At 47.2% G+C, this 25780-nt stretch overlaps 1 protein-coding gene across 7 annotated transcripts in view; it reads left to right on the top strand.

Annotated features, from left to right (window-relative positions):
• The first annotated feature begins 6355 nt into the window (after nucleotides 1–6355).
• LMBR1 (limb development membrane protein 1) overlaps nucleotides 6356–25780 on the top strand; it is a 120795-nt gene continuing 101370 nt past the window's right edge. For 6 of the 7 annotated variants that reach the window (XM_054725914.1, XM_028132544.2, XM_028132545.2 and 3 more), the window contains exons 1-3: nucleotides 6356–6613; nucleotides 18688–18760; nucleotides 21567–21606. In XM_054725914.1, the coding sequence (XP_054581889.1) occupies nucleotides 6548–6613; nucleotides 18688–18760; nucleotides 21567–21606 (179 nt within the window). In that variant the 5' untranslated portion in view covers nucleotides 6356–6547. The remainder of the gene's footprint in view (nucleotides 6614–18687; nucleotides 18761–21566; nucleotides 21607–25780) is intronic. The other variant, XM_028132550.2, reaches the window with a different exon arrangement.

Here is a 25780-nt window from a genome sequence, read left to right as displayed (position 1 = left end):
TTTTTTACAGATGACATGATATTGTACATAGAAAACCCTAAAGACCCCACCAAAAAACTTCTAGATTTAATAAATGAATTTGGCAATTTGGCAGGATACAAAATCAACACCCAAAAATGGATGGCTTTTTTATATGCCAACTAGAGGCCCGGGGCATGAAATTCATGCACAAGGGGTGTCCCTGAGCCTGACCTGCACCCTCTCCAATCTGGGACATCCCTCTCACAACCTGGGACTGCTGGCTCCTAATTGCTCGCCTGCCTGCCTGCCTGCTTGCCCCTAACCGCTTCTGCCTGCTAGCCTGATTGCCCCTAACCGCTCCACTGACGGCCTGACTGACACCTAACTTCTACCCTGCCAGCCTGATCGCCCCAACTGCCCTCCCCTGCGAGCCTGATCGCCCCCAACTGCCCTCCCCTGTCAGCCTGATCACCCCCAACTGCCCTCCCCTGCTGGCCTGATCACCCACAACTGCCCTCCCCTGCTGTGACCCACCTCCTCTGCCAGGACCAGCCTCCTCTGCACTGCACAGAGCCGCGGGAACCCCAGGACTCACCACGCAGAGTCGCCACCGGGCCCCGCCTCCACTGTGTGCGTGGCCATCTTGTGATGGCCATCTGTGATGATGTGAGGGCGTAACACCACCTAGGCTATTATTAGTATAGATAATGAATTCTCAGAAAGAGAAATGAAACAAGCAATCCCACTTACCATTGCAACAAAAAAATTAAAATATGTTGGAATAAACTTAATCATGGAGGCAAAAGACATGTATTGGGAAAACTATAGGAAGTTGAAAAAAGAAATAAAAGAATATATAAACAAGTGGAAGAATATACTGTGTTCATCGATTGGTAGAATTAACATCATTAAAATGTCCATACCCAAGGCACTCTTCTGATTCAATGCCATCCCTATTAAAATACCAATGGTATATTTCACAGATCTAGAACAAATACTCCAAAAATTTATATAGAACCAAAAAAGACCCTGAATAGCTACAGCAATCTTGAGAAAGAAGAACAAAGTTGGAGGAATCACAATACCAGATTTTAAGTTATACTACAAAGCCACTGTAATCAAACAGCCTGGTACTGGCACAAGAACAGCATATAGACCAATGGAACAGAACAGAGAACCCAGAAATCGACCCAAGCCATTATGCTCAGTATTTGACAAAGGAGGCAAGAGCATATAATGGAGTCAAGACAGTCTCTTCAATAAATGGTGTTGGGAAAATTGGGCAGATATATGCAAAAAAATGAAAGTAGACCGCCAATTTATATAATACACAAGAATAAAATGGATAAAAAACTTAAATGTAAGTCGGGAAACCATAAAAATCCTAGGAGAAACCATAGGCAGCAAAATCTCAGACATCTCTTGTAGCAGTATGTTTATGGATACATCTCCTAGGGCAAAGGAAATTAAGGAGAAAATAAACAAATGGGACCACATCAAAAATAAAAAGCTTCTGCACAGCAAAAGAAACTGTCAACAAAATGAAAAGGGAAAACATATTTGGTAATGATACATCTGATAAAGCATTAATATCCAAAATATATAAGGAACTCATACAACTTAACAGAAAGAAGACAAACAATCCAATTAAAAAATGGGCAAAGGACCTACTAAGTGTATCGGTTAATAATGTGGATTTTGTAATCAAAGAAAACACGATAATTTCAAGAGAAACATCAAAAGTGCTTTATTCAAAGTAACGTCCATCACTAGCTACACATTTCCCCCATATTTTAAGTAATTTGTGGATACCGTCCCAATAGAACTTTTCTTGTTTTGAGGCAGACCATTCAGAGACCCAATTTTCCACTTCTTTGTACGTTTTGAAGTGCTGCTCAGGAAGTGCGTGTGCCATCGATCGGAACAAGTGGTCAGCTGAAGGAGCAAGGTCTGGTGAATACACCGGGTGGGTTCATACTTCCCAGGCAAGATCTTTTAACGTGTCTTTAACTGGCTTTGAAGTGTGTGATGGTGCGTCATCATGAAGCAAAATTACTTTGCCGTGTCTTCTGGAACATTCTGGTCATTTCATGATCAAAGCATGGTTCAGATTGATTATTTGTTGTCTGTAGCAATCAGTATTAACAGTTTCATCTGGTTTTAGAAGCTCATAATACACCACACCTTCCTGATCCCACCAAACTCAGAGCATTGTCTTCTTTCCGAAGCGATTTGGCCTTGCAGTCGATGTTGATGGTTGACCTGGATCAACCCATGATTCTGTGCATCTGGGATTCTCAAAATAAATCCACTTTTCATCACCAGTCACAATTCGATGCAAAAAAGACTTCCTTTCGTGCCATTGAAGCAACATTTTACTGATGCCTTTTCAGTTTTCCATTTGTCTTTCATTCAGTTGATGTGGCACCCATTTTCCTTCCTTCAAAATCTTTGCCATTGCTTGTAAAAGATCGGAAATTGTTTGCTGAGCAACGTTTAATCTTTCTGCAAGTTGTTTTTGAGTTTGACACGCATCTTTTTTTTTTTTTTTGTACTTTTATTTATTTTTTTATTTTATTTTTTTTTAATTTCTTTATTGATTAAGGTGTCACATATTTGTCCTCATCCCCCCATTCCCATCCCACCCCTCTCCCCACGCGTGCCCCAATCCCCTGTTGAACTTAACCGTTGGATAGGCTTATATGCATGCATACAGGTCCTTTGGTTGAACTCTCCCCCTCCCCCCCACCCTCCCCCTACCCTCCCATATCCTCCCTCTGAGGCCCGATAGTCCGATCGATGCCTCCTTGCTTCTGGTTCTGTTCTTGTTCCTCAGTCTATGTTGTTCATCATTTCCTCTAGATGAACGAGATCAAATGTCACTAGATATATACTAATAAGAACTGAATGTGAGACGAGCAATAATATTTATGCTGACAGGCAAATGAATCAATCTGTAGCGAGCTTCCCCCTGGACCAACAGTTCTTTTGAGACCCAATTTCGATGTCCAGTAGTTCCTTATGTGTACATGTCAGCACTGACCCCTCAGCTCTGGATGGTGGACAAATGGTGGTAATGGAGGTCCGACTCCCTCTGGTTTGGTCTCGGCCGAACCCAGGGGCACGGCGTCACCTGGACTAAGGGGCACGTGGCCTCACCCATACCCAAGGGGCGCGTGGTCTCACCCAGGCCTGGGACCCAGCCTCACCCGGATGGATCCAGGGGCGCACGGCCTCACCCGGACCCAGGATCTGGCTTCACCCGTACCCAGGGACGCTTGGCCTCTCCCAGACCCAGGGGCACGTGGCCTCACCCGGGCTTAGTTGCACAAGGCCTCACCTGGATCCAGGGACACATGGTCTCTCCCGGACCCAGGGACGCTTGGCCTCTCCCAGACCCAGGGCCACTTGGGCTCACCCGGGCCTAGGTGCCCGAGGCCTCATCCGGATCCAGGGACGCATGGTCTCACCCGGACCCAGGGACGCTTGGCCTCTCCCAGACCCGGGGGCACGTGGCCTCACCCGGGCCTAGGTTCACGAGGCCTCACCCTTGACACGCATCTTCATCCAATAATGCTTGTAATAGTTGGTCTGCAAACTTTTTCAGTTGACCTGGACGTTCTTTGTCTTTCACATCGAAATCATCACTTTTAAAGCGTTTAAACCAGCATTCACAAGTATCTTGAGATGAAGCATATTCACCATAAGCTTCCCGAAGTATTCAGCAGCACTTTTCTTCAAAATAAAGTAATGAATTAAAACTTCCCACAAATGCTCTTTTATTGGCACAAAACTCGACATTTTTAAGCATAAAAATATCTGAAGTTAACACCTTCAGCAAATTTGACATATGAAGTTTTGAAGCTTGTCAATACAACAAAATAGCATACATATCAAATCAAATATATATCAACATATGTGTAACTCCATCTATTGAAAAAAATCCGCATTATTAACTGGTACACCTAGTAAATACACACTTCTCCAAAGAGGACATACAGATGGCCAAGAGACATGATAAAATGCTCAAAGTCACTAATCATCAGAGAGATGCAAATTAAAACAACAATGAGGTATCACCTCACACCTGTCAGAATGGCTGCCATCAACAAATCAACCAACGGCAAGTGAGGGTGTGGAGAGAAGGGAACCTCCGTGCACTGCGGGTGGGAACGCGGACTGGTGCAGTCATTATGGAGAACAGTATGGAGTTTCTTCAAAAAATATGGAACTCCCATTTATTGACCCAGTGATCCCACTACTAGGAATATATCTTAAGAAACCTGAAGCACAAATCAGAAGGAATGTATGCACCTCTATGTTCATAGCAGCGCAATTTACAATAGCTAAGATTTGGAAATAGCCCCAGTGCCCATCATAGACAAGTGATAAAAAAGCTGTGGTACATTTACACCATGGAATACTACACAGCAGTAAAAAAGACGAATCTCTTATCCTTTGAGACAGCATGGAGGGACCTGGAGAGTATCATGCTAAGTGGAATAAGCCAGTCAGAGAAAGACAAGTATCACATAATCTCACTCATATGTGGAACCTAAGTAACAAAATAAACTGATGAACAGAGTAGATCCATAGACTCGAATCTTGGAGCAGATTGTGGAATCTTGGAGGGTGGGTGGGTGGGAGGTAACCAGCCAAGGACCTTTATGCATATATGCATGGCCCTTGGACACAGACAATGGGCGGTGAGGTCCTAAGGCGGGGCAGGGCAGGGTGGAGTGTGTTAATGGGAAAAAAAAGGAGATATGTGTAATATTTTGAACAATAAGGATTTATAAAAAAAAATCACTTGAAAGCAATTTGTAGATTTCCTTGCTTCTTTTAAAAATATATATTTTATTGATTTTTTACAGAGAGGAAGGGAGAGGGATAGAGAGTTAGAAACATCGACAAGAGAGAAACATCGATCAACTGCCTCCTGCACACCCCCTACGGGGGATGTGCCCGCAATCAAGGTACATGCCCTTGACCGGAATCGAACCCAGGACCCTTCAGTCTGCAGGCTGACACTCTATCTCCTGAGCCAAACTATTTAGGGCTTTTTGCTTCTTAAATAATTCTCAGTGAGAGATGCCAACACCCCTCCCCTCCAAAGCAAACAAACAAAACCAATCACAGCCACAGGAATTTAAATGATTTCCTTATCTATACTAACAAAAGGGTAATATGCTAATTAGACTGGGATACCTTCTGGATGTCCTTCCAGACAAAGCTATGGTGGCAGGGCCGAGGCAGAGGTGGTTAGGGGCGATCGGGCCAGGAGGGGAGAGCAGTTGGGGGCGAGCAGGGTGGCAGGTGAGCGGTTAGGGGCCAGCAGTCCTGCATTTTGAGAGGGATGTCCGACTGCCGGTTTAGGCCCGATCCTATAGGAGTCCCAGATTGAAGAGGGTGCAGGCTGGGCTGAGGGACCCCCCGCTTCCCCCGTGCACGAATTTCGTGCACCAGGCCACTAGTCTATAATAATAAAAGCGTAATATGCTAATTAGACCCGACAGCCAAATGACCTTACGGAAGTCCTTCCAGATGACCTTCTGGACAAAGCTGGGGCTTCCAGGGCCGAGGTAAGCCTCCGTGGCTTCAAGGCTGAGTTCCTTGCACAAATTTTGTGCATCAGGCCTCTAGTAGTCAAATAAATCCAAACGTAAAATGATACATATTCCTTTAAATGCAATTTTATATCAAAAAAACAATAAAAGACCTTGCATGCAGAATGGGGTGATTTACCGTGTTTGCATGTTTGGCGGTCCCCCTAATAAAGGCTGTCGTGGGTTTGCAGAGGGTCAAAACCGCCCTAGGCTCAGGGCTGTCCTGCCACTTGGCGGCGCCGCACATTCAGGCTACCTACGTTTTCCAGGTGGGCAAGCCCAGGCTCCTTATCAGACCCAGAGAGCCAGGTTTCCGCCCAAAGCGTGTCCTGAACCAACCAACTTCCGACCTTTACTTGCTTTGGCAGACAAAGTGTCCGTGGGAGAGCTCCTGCCTGACGCTGCCCAAATCTTTGCCGACTGAGCTGGGTGCCGGGTGCCGGGAGCCGGGTGCTCGGTTCTGGGCACTAACCGGCATTGAGTTAAGTGACGAACTCCGGTGGGGCACAGAGCGCCACCATCGCCGGCCCGCGTCAGCACCCTTCACCCTCCCCGGAGGGAGACCAGCCTCCAGGAACCTTCCCCAGTCGCACCCTCACGGTTGGGTCTGCCTCCGCCCCTGGGGGCATGGCCCCAAGCCCCGCCCCTGCCCAAGGCCACGCCCACCAAGACCCCCCGCAACAGGCCCCGCCCCGGCCCCGCCCCTTCTGTCTAGGTCCGCCGACGCCCGGCGCGCTCCTCTGACGCACGGCGCCTTTCTCTGACGTACTCGCTCCGGCCCCGCCCCGGGTCGCGTTGTGCCCGCCCTCACCCGAGCGGCGGCTCCTGAGGCGGCGCCCAAGCGGCGGCGGCGGTAGTGGTCGCGGTCCCTGCCCAGCCGCTGTCGCCGCCGTGGTCCCCGGTCAGCGCGGCGGCCGCCCAGCCCCCCGGGCCGGCGGGCGATGGTGCGGCGGGGCGCGCGGACGCGGGCATGACGGAGGATGGAAGGACAGGACGAGGTGTCGGCGCGGGAGCAGCACTTCCACAGCCAAGTGCGGGAGTCCACGGTGAGCGGCGGCGGGGCGCCTGCCCGTCCCTGCGGCCCCTTCCCTGCGCCCCTTCCCTGCGCCCCGCGGCCGCCTCTCCTAGGCCACCTGCGCCGCTGCCCGCCCGGGCCCGCCCCTTCTGCGCGCCCACCCGCCCGCTTTCCTGCGCGCAGTCGCCTCGAGTCACCTGCCTCCGCGGGAAGTGCTGCGGCACCACCTGCGTTCGCCTCGCACCGCCCGGCACCTGCGCCCGCCCCGCGCACCTGCGCCCGCACTGCCCCGGCTCTAACTGGGCCGGTGGCCGGGCCTGGCGGGTAGACAGGTGTGCGCGCAGCCCCGCTTCCGCCCCTCAGCGGCGACCTCGGCCCACTGGCATTCAGGCCGAAACCTGCTGTGGGTGGGAAGACCGGCGATTGGAGGGGAGGCAGTCCTAGGGAGGTCACCCTTTCTCGTCCCGGTTCGGTCTGTGCTGCTGCCCGCGGTCCGGAACCGGCGTGGCCTCGGGAGTCTGCTCTGATGCTCTGCCTTTTCAAGGCGCACAGAACACAGTGTCGTGCTATTTGTGTGTGCAAAACGGCGAAAACACATCAACTTCATGCGTTGACATTGGCCCTTCTTTCTAACTTCTCTCACATTGTCACACTTGGTTTGAGGTGAAACCTTGTAGCTTACAGTGGCCTCATGTGTGTAGTTATTGATCTTGAAAATTGAGAATCACTTTGCCAAGTCATGCTCTGGAATAAAGAGATGCAGTCTGAACTGGTGGGATTTGACACAGTACATTTGGTTCAGTGTTTAAATTGAAGCCAAAAGGGCACAGAGGAGTGCACGATCATACATGAGCGCCTTGAAGCATTTCACATGTGATTGAGAAAGGCTGCGACCGCATCCAGAGCCCCATCCCTTCCCCTTTCCCGTCACTCTAGCTCCTGGACAGTGGCTCCTCTCCTGGCTTACTAGGTTAGCTTTGCTTAGTTGTGAGCTTTGATATAAACGGAACCTCTGCGTATGCACTTTTTGTGTCTAGTTTCTTTCATTGAACAATGTCTGTGAAATTTCTCCTTATTGTACGTGATTGTAATTCATTCAGCTGTAGCTGTGTGATAGTAGCACAGTTCATGTTTGTTTTGATTTCGGCTCCGAATATTCTTGGACATATCTTTTGGTGAACATGGCTGTGCATTTCTGTCAGGGAGATACCTAGGAATGAGACCACCAGGTTATGTAGGCTGTGCACTTACTAGGTGCTTTTAAACAGTTGGCCAATTTACACCCCCAGCAGCACTGTATAAGAGGTGTACTTGCTTCCCATCTTTATAACACTTAGTATTTTCTGCCACTTTTATTGGTTTATTTATTATATCTTTATTGATTTTAGCGTGAGAGGAAGGGAGAGGGAGAGAGAAGCATTTATCGGCTGCCACCTGCAGGCCCCTACTGCTGATTAAGCCAGCAACCTGGGCATGTGTCCTGACTGATTCTTGGAGACCTCTTGGTTCATGGGCAGTAATCTGCCAACTAAGCCACACTGGCTAGGGCTTCTGCCCCTTTTAAATATTAGCTACTCTAATGTGTCATAGTATTTATTGCACAAAAGATTTTACTTGCATTTCCCTGGTGATCAATGCATTTGAGAACCTTTTCAAAAGTTTATTGGTCATTTGGAAATCTTTTTTAAGTGTCTTCAAGGCTTTTTCCCATTAGTTTGTTTATCTTTTTAATATTGATTTACAAGAGTTTTTATCTGAGATATACTTTGGTCAGAGAAATATATATAGCAACCCCCCGGCCCATTGTGTTGATATCTTCTGAGGAGCAGAAAGTCTTAATTTTAATATAGTTCACTTCATTAATTTTTTCTTTTACTGTCAGTGCTTTTTGTTTTATGTCCCATTTAAGAAATCGTTGCTTAGTCCGAGGTTATGAGGATGTCTCTGTGCTTTTCCCTAAGTGCTTAGTTGGTTTGCTCTTCCCATTGAGATCCGAGTTCACCTGCAGGTTATTTCTTATGTGTGCTGTGAAGTAGGAGTCATACGTGTTTCTTCACATGAATGTCCAATTGTTTAAGCACCATTATGACCTTTGTCACAATTTAGGTTACTGTATATTTGTGGGGCTTAAGCTTGGACTCTGTGCTGTTCCGTTGGTCTATTTGTTTTTTGCTTTATTTTTAATGAATTAGGTATTATGTCCTTTGAATTGAGATCTCATATTGTAGTAGCCAGGAGCTTTATTACTTTGTGTACGCCACCACTTAACTATCACATCAGTCAGGTTTCTGTATGGTAACAAGGGATTAGAGTCAGACTCTTTAAGAAGGAGTCTCTAGAGAAAAATCAAAGGCAATGGGGAAACATAAACAAGAACAATAGAGGAAATTCTAGCCTCTGATGCCCACAGTGACATCTTACAGTAAACACAGCCTAACTCACAGCTAGATACATAGAGCCTCACACCGAAGGTGTACTTACCTCATTTCTTTTTACCCTGTACATAATGCCTGACTTTCAACAAAAACAGTGCAAGGTATACTAAAAAGCAAAACACAGTCTCAAGAGACAAAGCAAGCATCAGAACCAGATTCAGATATGACAGAGATTTGGGAATTATAAAGGCAGAATTTAAAATAATTAATATGCTTAGGGCTCTAATGGAAAAAATGCATGAAAGATTTTATTTGCATTTCCCTGATGATTAATGCATTTGAAATGGAAACTCGGAAAGAATGGTAGAAGTCAAATAAACTAATATAAATGCAGAATGCCTTTGATGGGCTTATCAGTTGACTGCACAGGACCAAAGAAAGAGTGGGTGAGCTAGAAGATATGTCAATACAAACTGTCCAAACTGAAAAGCAGAGAGAAAAAAAAAAAAAAGGTTAAAAAAGGAATGAACAGCCAAGAACTATAGGATAATTATAAAAGGTATAACCTACATATGTTGGGAATGCCAGAAAGAAGCACAGAGAAAGGAACAGGAGAGATATTTGAAGCAACAATGCCTAAGAATTTTTCTAAAATTAATACAGATACCAAACCACAGATCTAGCAAGCTCAGAGACCACCAGCCAGGACAAATACCAAAAAAATCTATATCTAGGTATATCATCTTCAGACTGCAGAAAATTAGAGACAAAGAGAACAGAGGAAAGAAGGCAGGACAACAAAAGCACCTTATAAAATAGAGGACCAAGAATAAGAATTATATCAGATTTCTCTTCAGAAATCATGTAAGCAAGAAGAGAGGAGTGAAATATTCAAAATGTTAATAGGGGAAAAAACCCACATAAATCAACCAACCTAGAATTCTGTATCTAGCAAAATTAATTATCTACACTAATAAAAGAGTAACATGCTAATTGACCATACCTTCGTGATGCCCACCAGCCAATCAGGAGTGAGTATGCAAATTAACCCAGCGAAGATGGAGGATTAATTTGTATATGCAGGCGCCAAGCGGCCAGGGGCAGGGCAGGACGCTTGCGTTGTTGCGATGGCGATGACACAGGCATTCTGCACCACCCCAGCCGTGCCTCTGGGCATTGTGGGAAGGTGGAAAGGTGGATCCGGGCTGGAGTGAAAAGGTGGCTCTGGCTAGAGCGAATGTGGTGCTGGCAGCCAGGGAAAGGAAGGCCCATTCTTGCACGAATAATAAAAATGTAATATGCTAATTGACCGGGCATCCTTCCGGATGAAGCTGGGGCTGCGAGGGAAGCCCAGGTCCAGGGTGCCTGCCGGTGACCTGAGGGAAGCTCGGTTCCCAGGTGCCAGAGGGAAGCCGGTGCTGGCAGCTGGGGAAAGGAAGGCCTACTCTTGCATGAATTTCGTGCATTGGGCCTCTAGTTTAAATGAAAAGGAGAAATAAAAACTTTCTCAGACAAACAAACATTAAGGAAAGTTGTTGCTAGTAAAGCTGATACTAAAGCAAGATAAAGACATTGAACAAAGGAAAACTGCACACTGCTATGTCTCATAAAGATATTGAGTATAGAATCACAGTTCTGCAAGAAAATACTAGCAAGCTGAATCCAACAGTATACAAAAGGAATTACACACCATGACCCGGGGGATGTGTCCCAGGTATGCAAGGCTGGCTTAACATTAGAAAACCACTTAATGTATCTGTTACATTGACAGGATCTCTTTATTTATACATTAGTGACCCAGCGCACAAAATTGCCTGGCCCCGCCCACCCCTGTGCGCCCTGCCCACCTGCCACCACTGTGCCTTGACACCCTAACCTCTCCACCCAGAGTTTGAGTGTGCCTGGCCCCGCCCCTGACCCCTCTGGCCTTGTCTGGCCGATGAATTCAAGCCCCGCCCTTGGTCCTGCAAGTTGCCTCGGGCTGGTCCCGCCTCCTCTGGGCGTCTCCCCGCTTCCACCCTGTCTCCAGAGCAACGCGGCGGCTCCGCCCCGTCATGGTGATGGAGGAGAGTGTGGAAGCTTCCCGCCTGCTGCGCTGCGCTCCTTCCCCTGGCAGGTGGGTGTGGGGGCGCTCTAAGTGCGAATGGTGAGTGGCGAAGGACTGGTGAGGGGGCGTTACAGGCTCTCATACCCGCCCGCCCCAGCACAGGATGGCCCCGCCTCCTCCAGGTGCCTCCCTGCTTCTGCCCTGTCTCCAGAGCAACGTGACAGCCCCGCCCCACCGCGCACGCAGTCTCCTGCTGATTGGTCGTTACGGCGCGAGGGCATCACGGCCATTAGCATATTAGCTCTTCATTATATAGGATACTTGTGGAGATAGGCAAATATATCACACCTTGTGCCTCAAATTCAGCCTTGTCTGAGAGAAGAAAAAAATTGATAGCTTAACTTTCTCCTTTGTTAGCATCTGCCTTTTAATAGTTTGTCTCTTTTACAATGATTTTAATATGTTCCATGTCTAATTACTATTATTTTTGTGTTTTCCTGCCTTTTACAACATATGGTAGATTTTTTTCCTTTTATATTTATTTTCCTGGTCCTTAGGGTAATTTAAACTTTTTTTTAAAATTTAGTTTTAAGATTATAGGTGACATACAGTATTATATTAGTTCAGGTGTACAACATAGTGGTTAGACATTTCTATATCTTACCAAGTGCTCACCCCAAGATAAGTCTAGTATCCACCTGGCGTCATCTGTAGTTATTATAATACTATAGGACCGGTGCATGAATTTGTGCACAGGTGGGATCCCTCGGAGTGGCCTGTGGGGATGGTGCCCCAGCTCGTGTCCCCAGGCTCGCAGCCCCGCAGCCCTGACGTGGCCTGGCGCTGCCCCCTCACCTGCTCCACCACCTTGCCTGCGAGGCGATCGATCGGGGCCAAGCCTGTGCCCCGCCTGGCTTGCTCAGCTCCCGGGAGCCGGGTGGCAGCCCCGTCCCCTGCCGCTGCCGCTGTTGGTCGCCGTCTGCGGGACGATGGGTTGGGGTTGGTTGGGCCCCTTTCCCAGCTCCCTCAGTGCCTGGGAGCCAGGCGGTGGCCCAGCCCCCTGCTGTTGGTGCTGGTTGCCATCTGTGGGGCGATCGGCAGGGCGATCGGGCCCCCGCACGCACCCGCCTTGGCCTGACACTGCCTGCTCACCTGCTCCACCATCCCTTCGCAGTCCTGCTCTCGTTGGGGCCCATTGGGGCTGGCAGCGCCTCTGCTGCTGCCTGCCCCAGTGCTGCGTCGCTGATGCCCGCCATGTTCCGCACCACCCCCTGGTGGTCAGCGCACATCATAGCGAGCAGTTGAACTCTGGTCGAGCAATTTGCATGTTAGGCTTTTATTATATAGGACTAGAGGCCTGGTGCATGAAATTCGTGCACTTGCGCAGGGGTGTCCCTCAGCCCAGCCTGCACCCTCTTCAATATGGAACCCCTCGGGGGATGTCCAACTGCCAGTTTAGGCCCGATCCCCTGGTTGCCCCTAACTGCCCTCCCCTGCAGACCTGGTCCCCCCCCAACTGTCCTCCTTCCCCTGCAGGCCTGGTCACCCCCAACTGCCTTCCCCTACAGGCCTGGTTGTCTCCAACTGCCCTCCCCTGCAGGCTTGGTTGCCCCTAACTGCCCTCTCCTGCCGGCCTGGTCACCCCCAACTGCCATTCCCTGCTGGCCTGATTGCCCACAACTGCCCTCCCCTGCCGGCTATCTTGTGGCGGCCATCTTGTGACCACATGGGAGCAGCCATTTTGTGTGAGGCATGATGGTCAATTTGCATATTACTTCTTTATTATATAGGATCTTTATTATATAGGATTATTAACTATGTTTTCTTCCCTGTGACTATTTTGTAACTGCGAATTTGTACTTCTTTTTAAAAAAATATATTTTATTGATTCTTTTACAGAGAGGAAGGGAGAAGGATAGAGAGCTAGAAACATCAGTGAGAGAGAAACATCGATCAGCTGCCTCTTGCACACCTCCTACTGGGGATGTGCCCACAACCAAGGTACATGCCCTTGACCGGAATCGAACCTGGGACCTTTCAGTCCACAGGCCAACGCTCTATCCACTGAGTCAAACCAGTTAGGGCACGAATTTGTTCTTCTTAATTCCTCATCTTTTTCACCCAGTCCCCCAGTCTCCTCTTGGGCAACTCTTAGTTTGTTGAAAGAATTATATTAGTTATCGTAGTGGTTAGCTTATAACTTTAAAGGATAGAACTGAAGGATGGCGGCATAGGTAAACGACAGTATTCGCTATCTCCCACAACCACAGAAAAATTACAACTAAAATACAGAAAAACCATCATTCCGAACTGACTGAAAGCTGGCTGAGTGGAGGTCTTACAACTAGAGAAGTAAAGAAAAGAAGAAAGCACATTGAGATTGGTAGGAGGGGTGGAGGTGCAGAATGGGCTGGTCTGACACCTACGTGTGGTGTGTTTTTAATTAGGAGGGATAGCTTGGCTGCAGGGGCCTCCAGTGAGGAGCAAGGGGTCCCAGCCACACATCAGACCCCCAGCCGAGGGTTCTAGTGCTGTGAATTTGGAATATGAGAGAGCAGTAAACACCTACTCAGAAGAGCAAATAAAATAAAACAAAATAAACTAAAAAAATCCAAAAATATGAAGATAGTGTAAGGAGCCTCTGGGACAACTTCAAGCATACCAACATTCTCATCACGGGGGTACCAGAAGGAGAAGAGAGAGAGAGCAAGATATTGAAAACCTCTTTGAACAAATAATGACAGAAAACTCCCTACTTGTGAAAGAAATAGACTTATACTAGTAAGTCCAGGAAACACAGAGATTCTCACACAAGAGGAACCCAAAGAGGCACTCACCAAGACACATCATAATTAAAATGCCAAAGTTTAAAAACAAAGAATCTTAAAAGCAGTAAGAGAAAAGCAGTTAGTTACCTATAAGGGAGCACCTATATGACACAGCTGATTTCTCAACAGAAACTATGCAGGCCAGAAGGGAGTGGCAAGAAATATTCAAAGTGATGAATAATCTACAACCAAGATTACTCTGCCCAGCAAAGCTATCATTTAGAATTGAAGGTCAGATAAAGAGTTTCACAGACAAGAAAAAGCTAAAGGAGTTCATCACCACCAACCCAATATTACATGAAATGTTGAAGGGTATTCTTTAAGAAGAAAATGAAGGAGAAGAAGAAGAAGGAGAAAAAGATAAAAAAATATCAACAATAAAATGGCAGTGTGTATATATCTATTGAAAATTGAATCTAAAAGTTAAAGGAATAAGGAATCTAATGAACAAAATAGACTGATAAATAAAATAGAACCAGAGGCATGGAACCATGGAGCAGACTGATGTATCTCAGAGGGAAGAGGGGAGAGGGGGCGGGAAGAGATTAACCAAAGAATTTATATGCATATAATATGTATTCCTATGGACACAGACAATAGGGTGGTAAAGGCCTGGGGTGGGGCTGGAACCACGTGGAGGGGGGTAATGGGGGAGAAAAGGGAGACATCTGTAATACTCTCAACAAGAAAGATGTTTTAAAAAAGGATACTCAATGTCTCAAATTGTTTTTATTTAGCAACTTTAAAATAAAGCTGTATGCATTGGCTCTCACTTGTCGTCTCTTCCATGATTTTGTTAGAAATGTGTTGGTGGTTGCAGTCCTTGAGCCCATTGGCACCCACCACTCTTTTATGTTTCAGTCACTAAAGTCCTTGAAGCCCATAGGCCTTAAATGAAAAGCCAGAAAGTACAGCTTGATTATAATGCACTAGTTTGAATTTAGGTTCAAGTCTTACACCTGGAATTTAGGATATTAGCTTTTAATGATTTTTTTTTCAAATCCTCACCCAAGGATATGTTTATATGTTTATTAATTTCAGAGAGAGGAAGGGAGAGAGAAATAGACCGGTTGCCTCCTGTATGTGCCCTGACTGGGAATCAAATCTGCAACCTTTTGGGGCATGAGATGATGCTCCAAGTAACTGAGCCACCCGGCAGGGCGACAGCATATTTTAAATGTATTATTAGGTTACTTGTGATGGGGTAACTCAGCTTGGAAATGCCTAGCCAGTGATGGCGAACCTATGACACGCGTGTCAGCACTGACACGCGTAGCCATTTCTGATGACACGCAGCCGCTGAGGTGGCCGCATGCCGAGGATGAAACATTTGCTGCTCCTGAGGATGAAACATTTGCGAAATAATGTTTTTTCCTCAAAGTGACACACTACCCGAGTTATGCTCAGTTTTTGGCGAAGTTGGACACACCAAGCTCAAAAGGTCGCCCATCACTGGCCTAGACGTTTGTGATCAGCATCAGGACTAGGGGGCTCCAGAGAGGGCTGAAGAGCCTGTCCTCTGGGTCAGCTGGCACAGAGGACATGCTCCCCGTATGGTTTCTGCTGGCGAGCTCCCATCGCCTCGCTCTTCTGTCCCTGAGTCTCCTCCAGATCCATGAGGGCCCTCCTCTCCTTGTCACAATTTCCTCCTGTCTGTGGTGAGGAGAACAGGAGGTGTCTTTGGGCTTGCTTGCATTTCACGCATCTTTTGGGTCTGTCTCTGCTGAAGACACTCATTTAGGGGAGCTGGGGAAACAGTCCAGCCAGGCCTGTGACCTCTGCTCCAATTGTATTTGTATTTCCGAGTGAGGAATACGTTTACTTTTGTAATTGCTAATCTTGCTTCTGCTCTTGAATGACTTGCTTTCCATTAGTCTTTTCGTTCCATGCCATAATTTAGTGCCTTCATTTCCTTTTGGTGGTTCTTTCATGCCTTCTCATCTACCACTTCTGCACTAACTCTCCAGAATTCCTGAAACTAATAAAAAAAATCCCGAAACATTCCTTAAGCACAACCACCTGCTCCTTCAGCTCTGTTGGTCAAGTTCTTTTATTGCAGCTGCTTCTCCATGGCAACCTCCGCTCCCATCCATCACCCATCCTGGTTTCTCCTGGACTTAGGGTTCATGGCCAGTCATTTCACTCACTCTTGCTAATGCCCTAAACCAGTGTTGCTTAAACAGTGGTCCAGGGATTTCTGGGCATTGGTTGTTAAGTCCCTGGGGCAGATGAGGTTACCTATGAAGAGCTTGTGGAATGAGAATTGATACCTGGTTCAGCCAGGAATCACAGAGAAGGATGATGTTTAAAGGCTGGCAGCGGGGGAGCCAGCGACGTTGCCTGGGAGCACGTGGCTTGCAAGTTGCCGTGTGGAGGTTGAGTGAATTTGTGAACTGGGCTGTTGGGTCACTGCTGGCCACTGCCAGGGCATGCCGAGTTGGGCAGTAGGAGTGAGGTGACACTGGTGTTGGCAGAGTGAGGGAGGTGGAGAGTGAAGTCTGAAGGTGTAGGCTGTAAAGGGCAGGAGAGAGTAGGGCATCTGTTAGAAAGAGGCTTCTGATGTCTCCCAAAGGACATCAGATGTCTGCCTGCATCGGCCTCAGCCTCGGGGAACCAGGCCTCCCAGGCTGCTTAGAGTTCTGGACTGGTTGGCCTGGAACTTTAAAGGCTATTTCATGTCACCGTGCCTCTCTCGTCTGTCCATGTAATCTCCCACTCTCCGTGAATTTGCTTCCATTTCGTTGACAACACAGAAGCCACCAAAAGAGAACATTTGGCCTCCACTGCTCACGTGCTTACCCACCGGCAGCGGCCCTCGTGTTTTTGTCCCCTGCTCGTCCCCCTCTTCCTGCTTCTCCTCTCCCTCCTCTTCCTTACAGGTGGATGTTTATACTTAGTCCCTCAACTTGGGCTCGTTTCTTCAGCAAGTCTGTTTCCTTTCTCGCATCAGTGATTTCTCTTTACTGGATATTCCTAGAACCATTGTAACTTTTCCCAACTTAAAAACCGCTCATGACTTCCCACTTCCTTCATAACTCCTTTGCTTCCCGTTATCATAAAACTGGCAAGAACTGTCTGCTTGTATTTGTTTCCAATCCTCTCTTAATCGACTTCGGTCAGGGTTTTGCCGCACCCCTCCAGATCTCTGCATGTCTTGCTCTCTCCTCTCCCACGACTTTCCTCAGATGTCACCTTGTTAGTGAGGTGGCCCTCACCCTCCTGGCACTCGCTGTCCCCTCCTCCGGCACTGGTTGTCATCTGACACTGTGGACTCACGGATTTGTTACCTGTTTTCGTACTGCGGTGGAAGCTCAGTGAGGCGGAACTCGGTTGTGGTCTGCTGCGCTCAGTTCTTGGGAGAGCGAGCACCTGGTGTCTGGTGGCCCACAGTGTGTACTTGCTGAATGAATGAGTTCTGGTCAGCCCCATCAGATTCCCTTGTCATCTGATCTCTCTGACTTTGACTTCTTATCTCACAGTGTTTCTGGCCAGTGCCTTCTCCCATTGCTCTTCAGCCTCTGGGACTTCCCTTTCATTGTAAACAACGCCCGGACTTCTTCTGTTTACATTTCTGCACCAATATCTGCTGCTCCTTTCTGACCCATCTCCCACGCTGGAGAGGCTAAGGGAGGGTGGTGATGGTGGTGCCTTCTCTGACCTGCCAGGGTTCCTGGGGCTCCCAGCAGCAGGCGGTCCTGGATGCTCCTGACTCTGCTCCTTTGAGTCACTGTCAGTATTGTTTCCTGTCACTGTCCGCATGTAGCGGAGAACTTTGACAGGAGGCTCATAGTGGTCCTCTCCACCTCAGTTTGTCATTCCCTGGGTCAGAGGTCGGCAAACTCATTAATCAACAGAGCTAAATATCAACAGTACAACGATTGAAATTTCTTTTGAGAGCCAAATTTTTAAAACCTAAACTTTTTCTAACACCACTCCTTCAAAACAGACTCGCCCAGGCCGTGGTATTTTGTGGAAGAGCCACACTCAAGGGGCCAAAGAGCCGCATGTGGCTTGCGAGCTGCAGTTTGCCGACCACGGCCCTAGGTTATTATCAAACGAGGCATGCGGCCCGCCAGCTGTGAGTTTGACATGCTTGCTATACAGTGTATGTCCATCATGCAGGTCCAAGGTCGTTCTCAGTCACACACTACCAACCGTCGCTCAGAAATGCACCTGTGGGTGCTCCCTAGACTTCATCATCACCTGAAGGCCTTGGTTTGGGAGCGTTCCAGGTCTTGCACTGTAGTCCCTGCACTGCCGAGCCTTTCTTTCCAGCACACCTGTCTTTGACTGGAACGAGGTCTGTTCTGGACCCATCCTGTGGCCTTTCATGCCCCAGATCTGATCGAAGTGAAATGGAACTTAATGTTAAAGTCTGTTCAACTGCTGTTTATTTTGATATGTGATATGTTTATCTAATTATTGTCACATTCATTAGTGAGGCCTCTGTGTGTATAACATGTTACATGATTTTCATACAATAGGCTGTTTTATTGATCTCTGATACACTTTTTCCATGTGACCGGAGCTCCCTGTATGTTTTAACATGTGGTGGGGCTGGTAGCCTCTCCCTGACTTTATTTTTCAGAGTTGTTGGTGATGTCCTGGTTTTTATATATGCACATGATTTTGAAAACAATTTGGTCAAGTTATAAAAAGAAAAATCTCTACTGAAAATGGTATTAAAACTAATTCATATAAATTAATATTTCATCCAAACAATATTAGCAAAATACTTAAAATGTTCACTTTGTAATAAATCCTTTTTCCTATAAATACCATGGATGCATTTTCTATTATTTAAAAGAAGATATGCAAAAAATGTAAATGATGTGTTAAATTTGTTTTGTTTCAGATATGTTTCCTTCTTTTTGCCATTCTCTACATCGTTTCCTACTTTATCATCACAAGATACAAGAGGAAATCAGGCAAGTAAAACCCTGCAATGGAAACTGATGCTCATGCTCGGGGTCTAGGACTGATCGAGGGCTCCACAGTGCGCGTCCGTGTGGCACTGTGTTCCCCATGCCCGGGACTGAAGTGAGCACTTGCCTGGTGCTGAGCGCACTAAAAATAACCTCCAGGGAACCTGACTACCGTACGGTCACCTTCTTAGGCCTTAGCCCTTCTGACCTCTGTCCACTGAGCCCAGCCGCTTAGGGCTGTTGGTCACATTCTTAGGGCCCAACTAAGAATAGTGCGGGCCCTTCAGTACACCGGGAGCTCCCGAGTTCGTGAGGATATTTGGTTCCTTGTGACTGGCTCTGAATTTGAACACACTCAGCCCCATCCCATCATTGCTCTGACCACCAGAATACTTTTCTTTCTCTAAAGCAGGGGTGGGGAACCTTCTTTCTGCCAAGGGCCTTTTGGATTATAACATCATTTGTGGGCCATACAAAATTATCAACTTAAAAATTAGCCGGCTATATTGGGTCATACATTTAATTAACTCACTCCTAATGCCTTGGCAGGGCCACACTGAATGATTTCGTCCCCCCTCCCCCCCCGGCTCTAAAGTGATACAGAATGTAGAGTCTCCCTAACACCATATCCTTTTAGTATTTCATATATAGGGTGTCCCAAAAAATGTGTACACACTTTGAATGATTATAAAGTCAGTGTTTATTAACATAGAGTTCATTTTCAAAATTTAAAAGAATCTATAGAAATGAATCTTTTTTTTTTTTTTTTTGGTCAATACCTGTTTCCAAACTGATGACCGCTCTGGTCCAGGCTCTGCTGATAACACGAAGCAATGGAGTCGCAAACATCAAGAATCATTTCATTTGGTATTTGTGCGCCCTCAATTCGTCACCTGTTGCCGGTTTTGTACCGTAAACTTTATCTCTTATGTATCCCCACAAAAAGTCTAGTGGATAAATTTTCTTTGTTCAAAGCTTAGTCTGGCTTCACATATTATTTCAAATCAATTAAACCTGAAAAGGAGTGGAAATTGAGTTATCAGCTCTTAAAGCATGTACACATTTTAAAAAATACACACTTTGAATAATTATAAAGGCAGTGTTGTACTTCAACTACATTTTTAAACTTCCAGAAGCATTTAGGATGAATTTCCTTTGTTCAAAGCTTAGTCTGGCTGAAAAGAAAGAAGCATCAGTTGAGCCATCAGCTGTTACAGTGTGTGTACATGTTTTTGGGACAAGCTATATATCCTGTCTCGCCAGAGGGACCACTATATCTTTATTCTTTTTTTTAAAAAAACTTTTTGCTGTTTAATAATTCACAGATTTTTGTGCCAGGGTTTTATAAGCACCTGAACAGTTACCTCACTGCCTTCTGTTAAATCTCAGCTGTTTTCTAGAAGTGATAGGATTTTCTGCCTGTGATGTTGTGCTGATACTAGTGCTGTATGGGTACTTGGGGATTCCATATATTAAAGATTCCCTGCATTATGTTAGCATATCACACTTGCCTGTCAGACATTTGAAAGCAGTCAGGAACTACTCTTTGCTCTGGAATGTTACTTTAGAACTTGGCTCTGTGACAGCACTGACATGCTCCTGGCATTCCAAAATCTCTCAAAATTTTGCAGACTTGGGATCCAAGACAGTATCTTAGCTAGTTTAAAAGATGTTTTGACATCAGATTTCACAGATTATGAACACAGAAGTGGAGCGGGGAAGAAAGAGAGGGTAGGGGGGAGGCAGGCGATATTAATGAATGACTATAAAGCAGTGTTTTAGAGGAAATTAGGGGATGATGAGCAGGAAAAGTGGAGATTTATTAGATGCTTTTTTTTGAGTAATCATGGGGAGGAGGTGATAAGGACTCTGGACCTAGTTGGCAGAGTGTTGAGATATAATTGAAAAAAAAAGCATTCTTTAAGGTTTGATGGTTGATTGGAGTGGGCATCACAGTATAAAAGTTAGTTGTGACTACATTATTTTGTGGTGCCTTTGGTTGTAAAGCTATCCAGAGCAGCCTGTAATTAAGAATGGAGGTTGGACTATGAGAATGGCCAAGTGGGCCATTGGCAGGGAAGCAGGTGGTCAGAATTGCAGAGGCCTACAGAGAGAGCCTTTGAAGACAAGCCCAGTTGGGCATTGGGGGGACAGGGGCTGGGTGTTGTGCAGTATCCTTGTAATTGGGTCAAAGTTTCTTTGGTAAGTTTACGTGTGAGGACAGAGGAGATGGCTGCAGCCATGGTCGGGGCTGAGTGAGCACCGGCCAAGCGGACACATTCTTGTATGTACCTTGGACAGCCATGCTGAAGTGCGGTGCATGGGACCCCAGGTGGGTTAGGGTGGCCCCTGCCAATGACAAACTCAAATTCTAGCAAAGTAAACGAGTCCTTAGATTCTGAATTTTAATTTTATAGCCAACTTTTTTGTTGTTGTTGCTATTAACCAGAAAATCTCATTCATTAGCAACTTCACTTACATTTTATAACAGTAAGTGGGATAGTGGTCTTAAGGGCCTACTAACCTTCATTTTCTTGAGCACTGAATGTTTGGGATATTTTAATTACATGTGGCCATTTTGTTAATAGGATTTTGATTAATCAAAACACTATTCTTTAACCATATTCTCTCCTATCTCATTTAATGAAATTTAAATATGGATCTGTGCTGAAATAAACACAGTGCTGTTTAAAAATGTTTCCATCAATAATTGCTGCTTTAAGTTTATATGTTTGTTTGTTTTTTTATAAATGAATGAAGCATCTTGTTGGAAGAGAAAATAATGTTAATACCTTAAACATTTTTGCAGATGAACAAGAAGATGAAGATGCCATAGTCAACAGGATTTCGTATGTATTTTAAAGTTTAATTGTTTTGTTTTTAATTCTGGAGTCATAAATCCTCAAAATTTAATTCTACCTTTTGGGCAGAAATATGGAAGAAATTTACCTAAAGTATTATAACACCTTCATCAATATTAATCCTATCCTCAGAAAACACACATAGGCAAATATGCGTGAATAATGAAGGATTGATGATCTCCTGTTAAATTAGCTTATTTAAGGAGCTGATAGATTTTTTTTGTTAATCCTCACCCAAGGGTACATATTTTTTTCCATTGATTTTTAGTTGGAGGGAGGGAGACAGAGACACATTGATTGGTTGCCTCCCACATGTGGCCCAACTGGGATCAAGCCTGCAACCGAGGTACGAGCCCTTGACTGGGATCGAACCTAGGGACCCTTCAGTTCTCAGGCCGACACTCCAACCCCTGAGCAAGCCAGCTTGGGCAAGCCAACAGGTTTTAACTTCAGAGATTTAGCCTGGAACTGGGCTTCAGGCTGGGAAAGCTGCTGGGCCATTAAGAAAGCAGGCTCCCGGCTTCTGAATGGTCTGCTGAGCAACCTGGACGGCTTGGAAGAGGGAGCGCCGTCTGTCTGGTTACTGACCTCCTGTGCGCAGGGAGGTAGTCCTCTCAGGTCCCAGAGTTCTGCTTTATGGATGCTGGTGACACAGGATAGAAATACCCTTTAATTTTTCTGAGGAATCCAACTACTGAAAGTGGAAAGCAGTGAATTCTTTTCTATCAGGTTTGCTCAACGAAGTGGACATTCCACAGCTTTGCCTACTACATAGGAGAATCTGTTTTTTGATTGTTTTCATTGATACTTTAAAAATGTTTTGAAGTAGTCTCAAATTTATAGGAAAGGTAGAAATACAATACAAAGACATGTTCCCTGAGCCCTTGGACCAGATGCTCGGTTTCTGCAGGATATTTTTGTACCTAATTCCTGTAAACGGAATTCTCCTGCCAACCCACCGTACAGCCACCAGCATCACGAAGTTGGTGTTGACAGTCCCAGCTTGCTGCGTTCCAGTTTGCTGTCGTCCCCGTGTGTCCCTGGTTCAGAACCCCACACTGCAGGGAGCGGCTGTGGCCCTGTGGTCGCCCGCAGACGAAACTCGACTTCAGTATTTCCTTTGACTCCCTGACCTTGTCAACACATTTGCACATTTCAGGCCGGTCATGTGGTTTGTCTGTTGTCCCTTCATGGTTAGTGTCAGATTACCCAGCTTCTGCTGAGGTGCTGGGGAGGAGGAGAGGGGAGGGAGACAGACGGCATGTTCTCTCTCTCTCTCTCTCTCTCACTCTCTCACTCTCTCTTTCTCTCTCTCAATGGAGACAGACGGCATGTTCTCTCTCTCTCTCTCTCTCTCTCTCTCACACACACACACACACATACATACACACACACACACACACACACTTCCCCTACAGAGGCGCGTCACTCGGCCATGTAGAGGAATGCAGACACCTGCTACCACATGTGTGAACCCCTAAAACATGATGCTCAGTGAGATGAGCCAGTCACCAAAGGTCACCAGTGTTGATTCCATTTATGAGAAACGTCCAGAATAGGTGAATTCAGCAAAAGCAGATTGGCGGTGACTAGGGGCTGAGAGGAGGAGAATGGAGAGCAACTGCTTGATGGGTTTCAGGTTTTACTTTGGGGTGGTGAGAATGTTCTGGTTGCACAACATGGGGAATGCTCTAAATCTACTGACTTGTTCGCATCAAAGTGGTTGATTTTATTCGAATTCATCTCAATAAGGCAATGCTTTCAACTAACAAATGATTTGATATATTACTGAAAAATGAGTGTGGACAGATCCTGCTGTACTGGATTTGGATTTAAATTATTTAAACACCCAGGGAAAGCAACTGTAACTCCATACTGGGCATTCTCTGTATGGCTCTAAAACTTAGGCCCAAAACGTGTTGCTTTAAATGTGCAAGACTAGGCATCTTGCGTTTTAGTCCCAGCACCGTGACATTTGGGAACATTCTCTGTCCCAGTTCCTGCTCCTGTAAAAACACAGTAACACACTCACTCACTTCAGAAAGCCACAGTGGGTCCCACACTGGCTGCCGGGCGGACAGGAACTGTGTCCAGCGAAACCCTCCAGGTTGAAGTACTGAGATTGCGCCTCTCTCTGCGTGGTCTCTGTTCCACTTTGGTGGTCAATTACTGAAATGCATTTGTAGATCAATAATTTATAATTCGATTAGTGCCAGTCACTTTGGCCATTCCCCTTGCAGGATATTTTAGGAAAATATGCCGTTTCCTGGTTGTGAGGGTCCGGAGGGGCCCCGCCCCTCGACCGGATTTAGCCAGGCGGCGCTGCGTGTCCGAGTGTCATGTGATGACACGGACACCCTCCTGAGGGAGATGGCTGTGCACCCACCGCAGAGTCAGGAGGCAGCGTGGAGGGGAGGCACCCAGTCCATCCCCCTGTCCCCTCACCCATTGCTCTTTCTGTCCTTCACTGCCTTTTCTTCCTTCTGTGATGGGATGAGTGAGATCTGGACCTGGGTTCAAATTTTGAACCCAGATTAGTTTGAGTCCAGGTGAGATGGAGAAGCCGAGACTTGAGTTTGGCCCGTGAGCTGGGCCTGCGCCTGCGGTGTGGTGCTGCTGTGCGGGTAAACAGCACGTGCACAGGCAATGGTCAGGCTTCTGCACAGTGGCCGTGGTCTCGGGGTCATCCCCTGCGCCCTGACCCTCTTCCTGGCCTGCCCTCCTCCCACTGAGGGGAGTTGTGGGGCGCTGAAGAGGGTGAAACGAGAGGCTGAGCCTGAGCAGGAAACGTGGATGTGGTCAGTGTTCTGAGAGTTCTGCAGTGCGGTGCCCGCCAGCCGCCTGCACAGAGCGGGCTCCAGGGTGACTCCAGCGCTGCCAGCACAGCCTGCCCCACACTGGTCACATCCTCTCCTCACTGGTCCAGGTGGTGTCTGCCAGGACTCTCCAATCTAAAGTTACTCCTCCCCTTCATCATTAGCTCTGTGTGGGAAGCTAAGGAAACCAAGAACACGTCCTGTTCCTGGTCCAACAACGTATCCCTTTGGTGACCGCCATGGGCACTCAGGCTCCTATTTCATCTGTGCAGGATCCACTACACCCATTACTGTGATGGGCAGACTCTCCCTGGTTCGGCGAGAAAGCCAGGAAACCAAGAACATGATTTCCTGTGCCTCCCACCTTGCTCTAGAGCCCACCTTCATGCTCTCATTTGCTCCCCAGGGCCTTTATTCTGCCCCCCTTCTGTCTCCTTGTGCCCCCAGATTAACTCCCTCTGCCCTCCCCAACCAGAATTACACTTGCTGACAGCGACTCTCTGCTCATTACTGGATTTGAATAGAAGTGGTCAATATAAAATGCATGCCTAACTGGCGAACAAAAACAGCCTGTGAGGAGAGGGCCTCGCATGTGTCTCACCCTGGAGGGTGGCCAGAGTGGGCGTAGGGTTTGAGAGCAGGGAGGAAAAGTCCCTGCAGAGGGGGATCCTGGCATGTAGGGAGGGTGTCTGTGCAGGATGGCAGAGCCCTCGAGGCATGGCCTGGCACGGGTGTGACAACTCAGGTGGGGAGGGCATAGGGCAGGAAGGTCCAAAATGGGGGGGTCACCTGAGCGGCAGGCACCTCTGCATAGGATGGGTGTCAGTGTGATGGGAGACTGATCGCAGATGTGGGGCCGGTCCATTAGCGATGACGGGAACCAGTCCCAGTCGGGGAGAGGGGGACAATGAAAGGGAACATTGTGTTGTCGCAGTGGCGGTGGCGGCATCACTGTGGACTCAGGGTTTTCAGTAGAGAGTTACTGGGTCCCTGCAGATGTGCGTGTGGGTGCGCGCATCTACACACAGCGCCAGTGCACCCCGGGTCGGCCTGCCACTGAGCCTGGAGCGCAGCACCCAGGAGCAGCGAGTGCCTCTGAGTACAGCTTTCAGGACGAACAGGGCCCCGGGAAGCACTGGCTGCAGGGCTTCCGTGTCCTTGTCCTGGGGGCGCAGGGATGTGCCAAAGGATGAGGGCGCATGTCAGAAAGACTCAGGCCTTCAAGGGCTTTCTCGCCGAACCAGGGAGAGTCTGCCCATCACAGTAATGGGTGTAGTGGATCCTGCACAGATGAAATAGGAGCCTGAGTGCCCATGGCGGTCACCAAAGGGATACGTTGTTGGACC

Source organism: Eptesicus fuscus, chromosome 14 (genome assembly GCF_027574615.1).
Source record: "Eptesicus fuscus isolate TK198812 chromosome 14, DD_ASM_mEF_20220401, whole genome shotgun sequence".
Lineage (NCBI taxonomy): Eukaryota > Metazoa > Chordata > Mammalia > Chiroptera > Vespertilionidae > Eptesicus > Eptesicus fuscus.
This window is presented reverse-complemented; position numbering and strand designations above follow the sequence as displayed.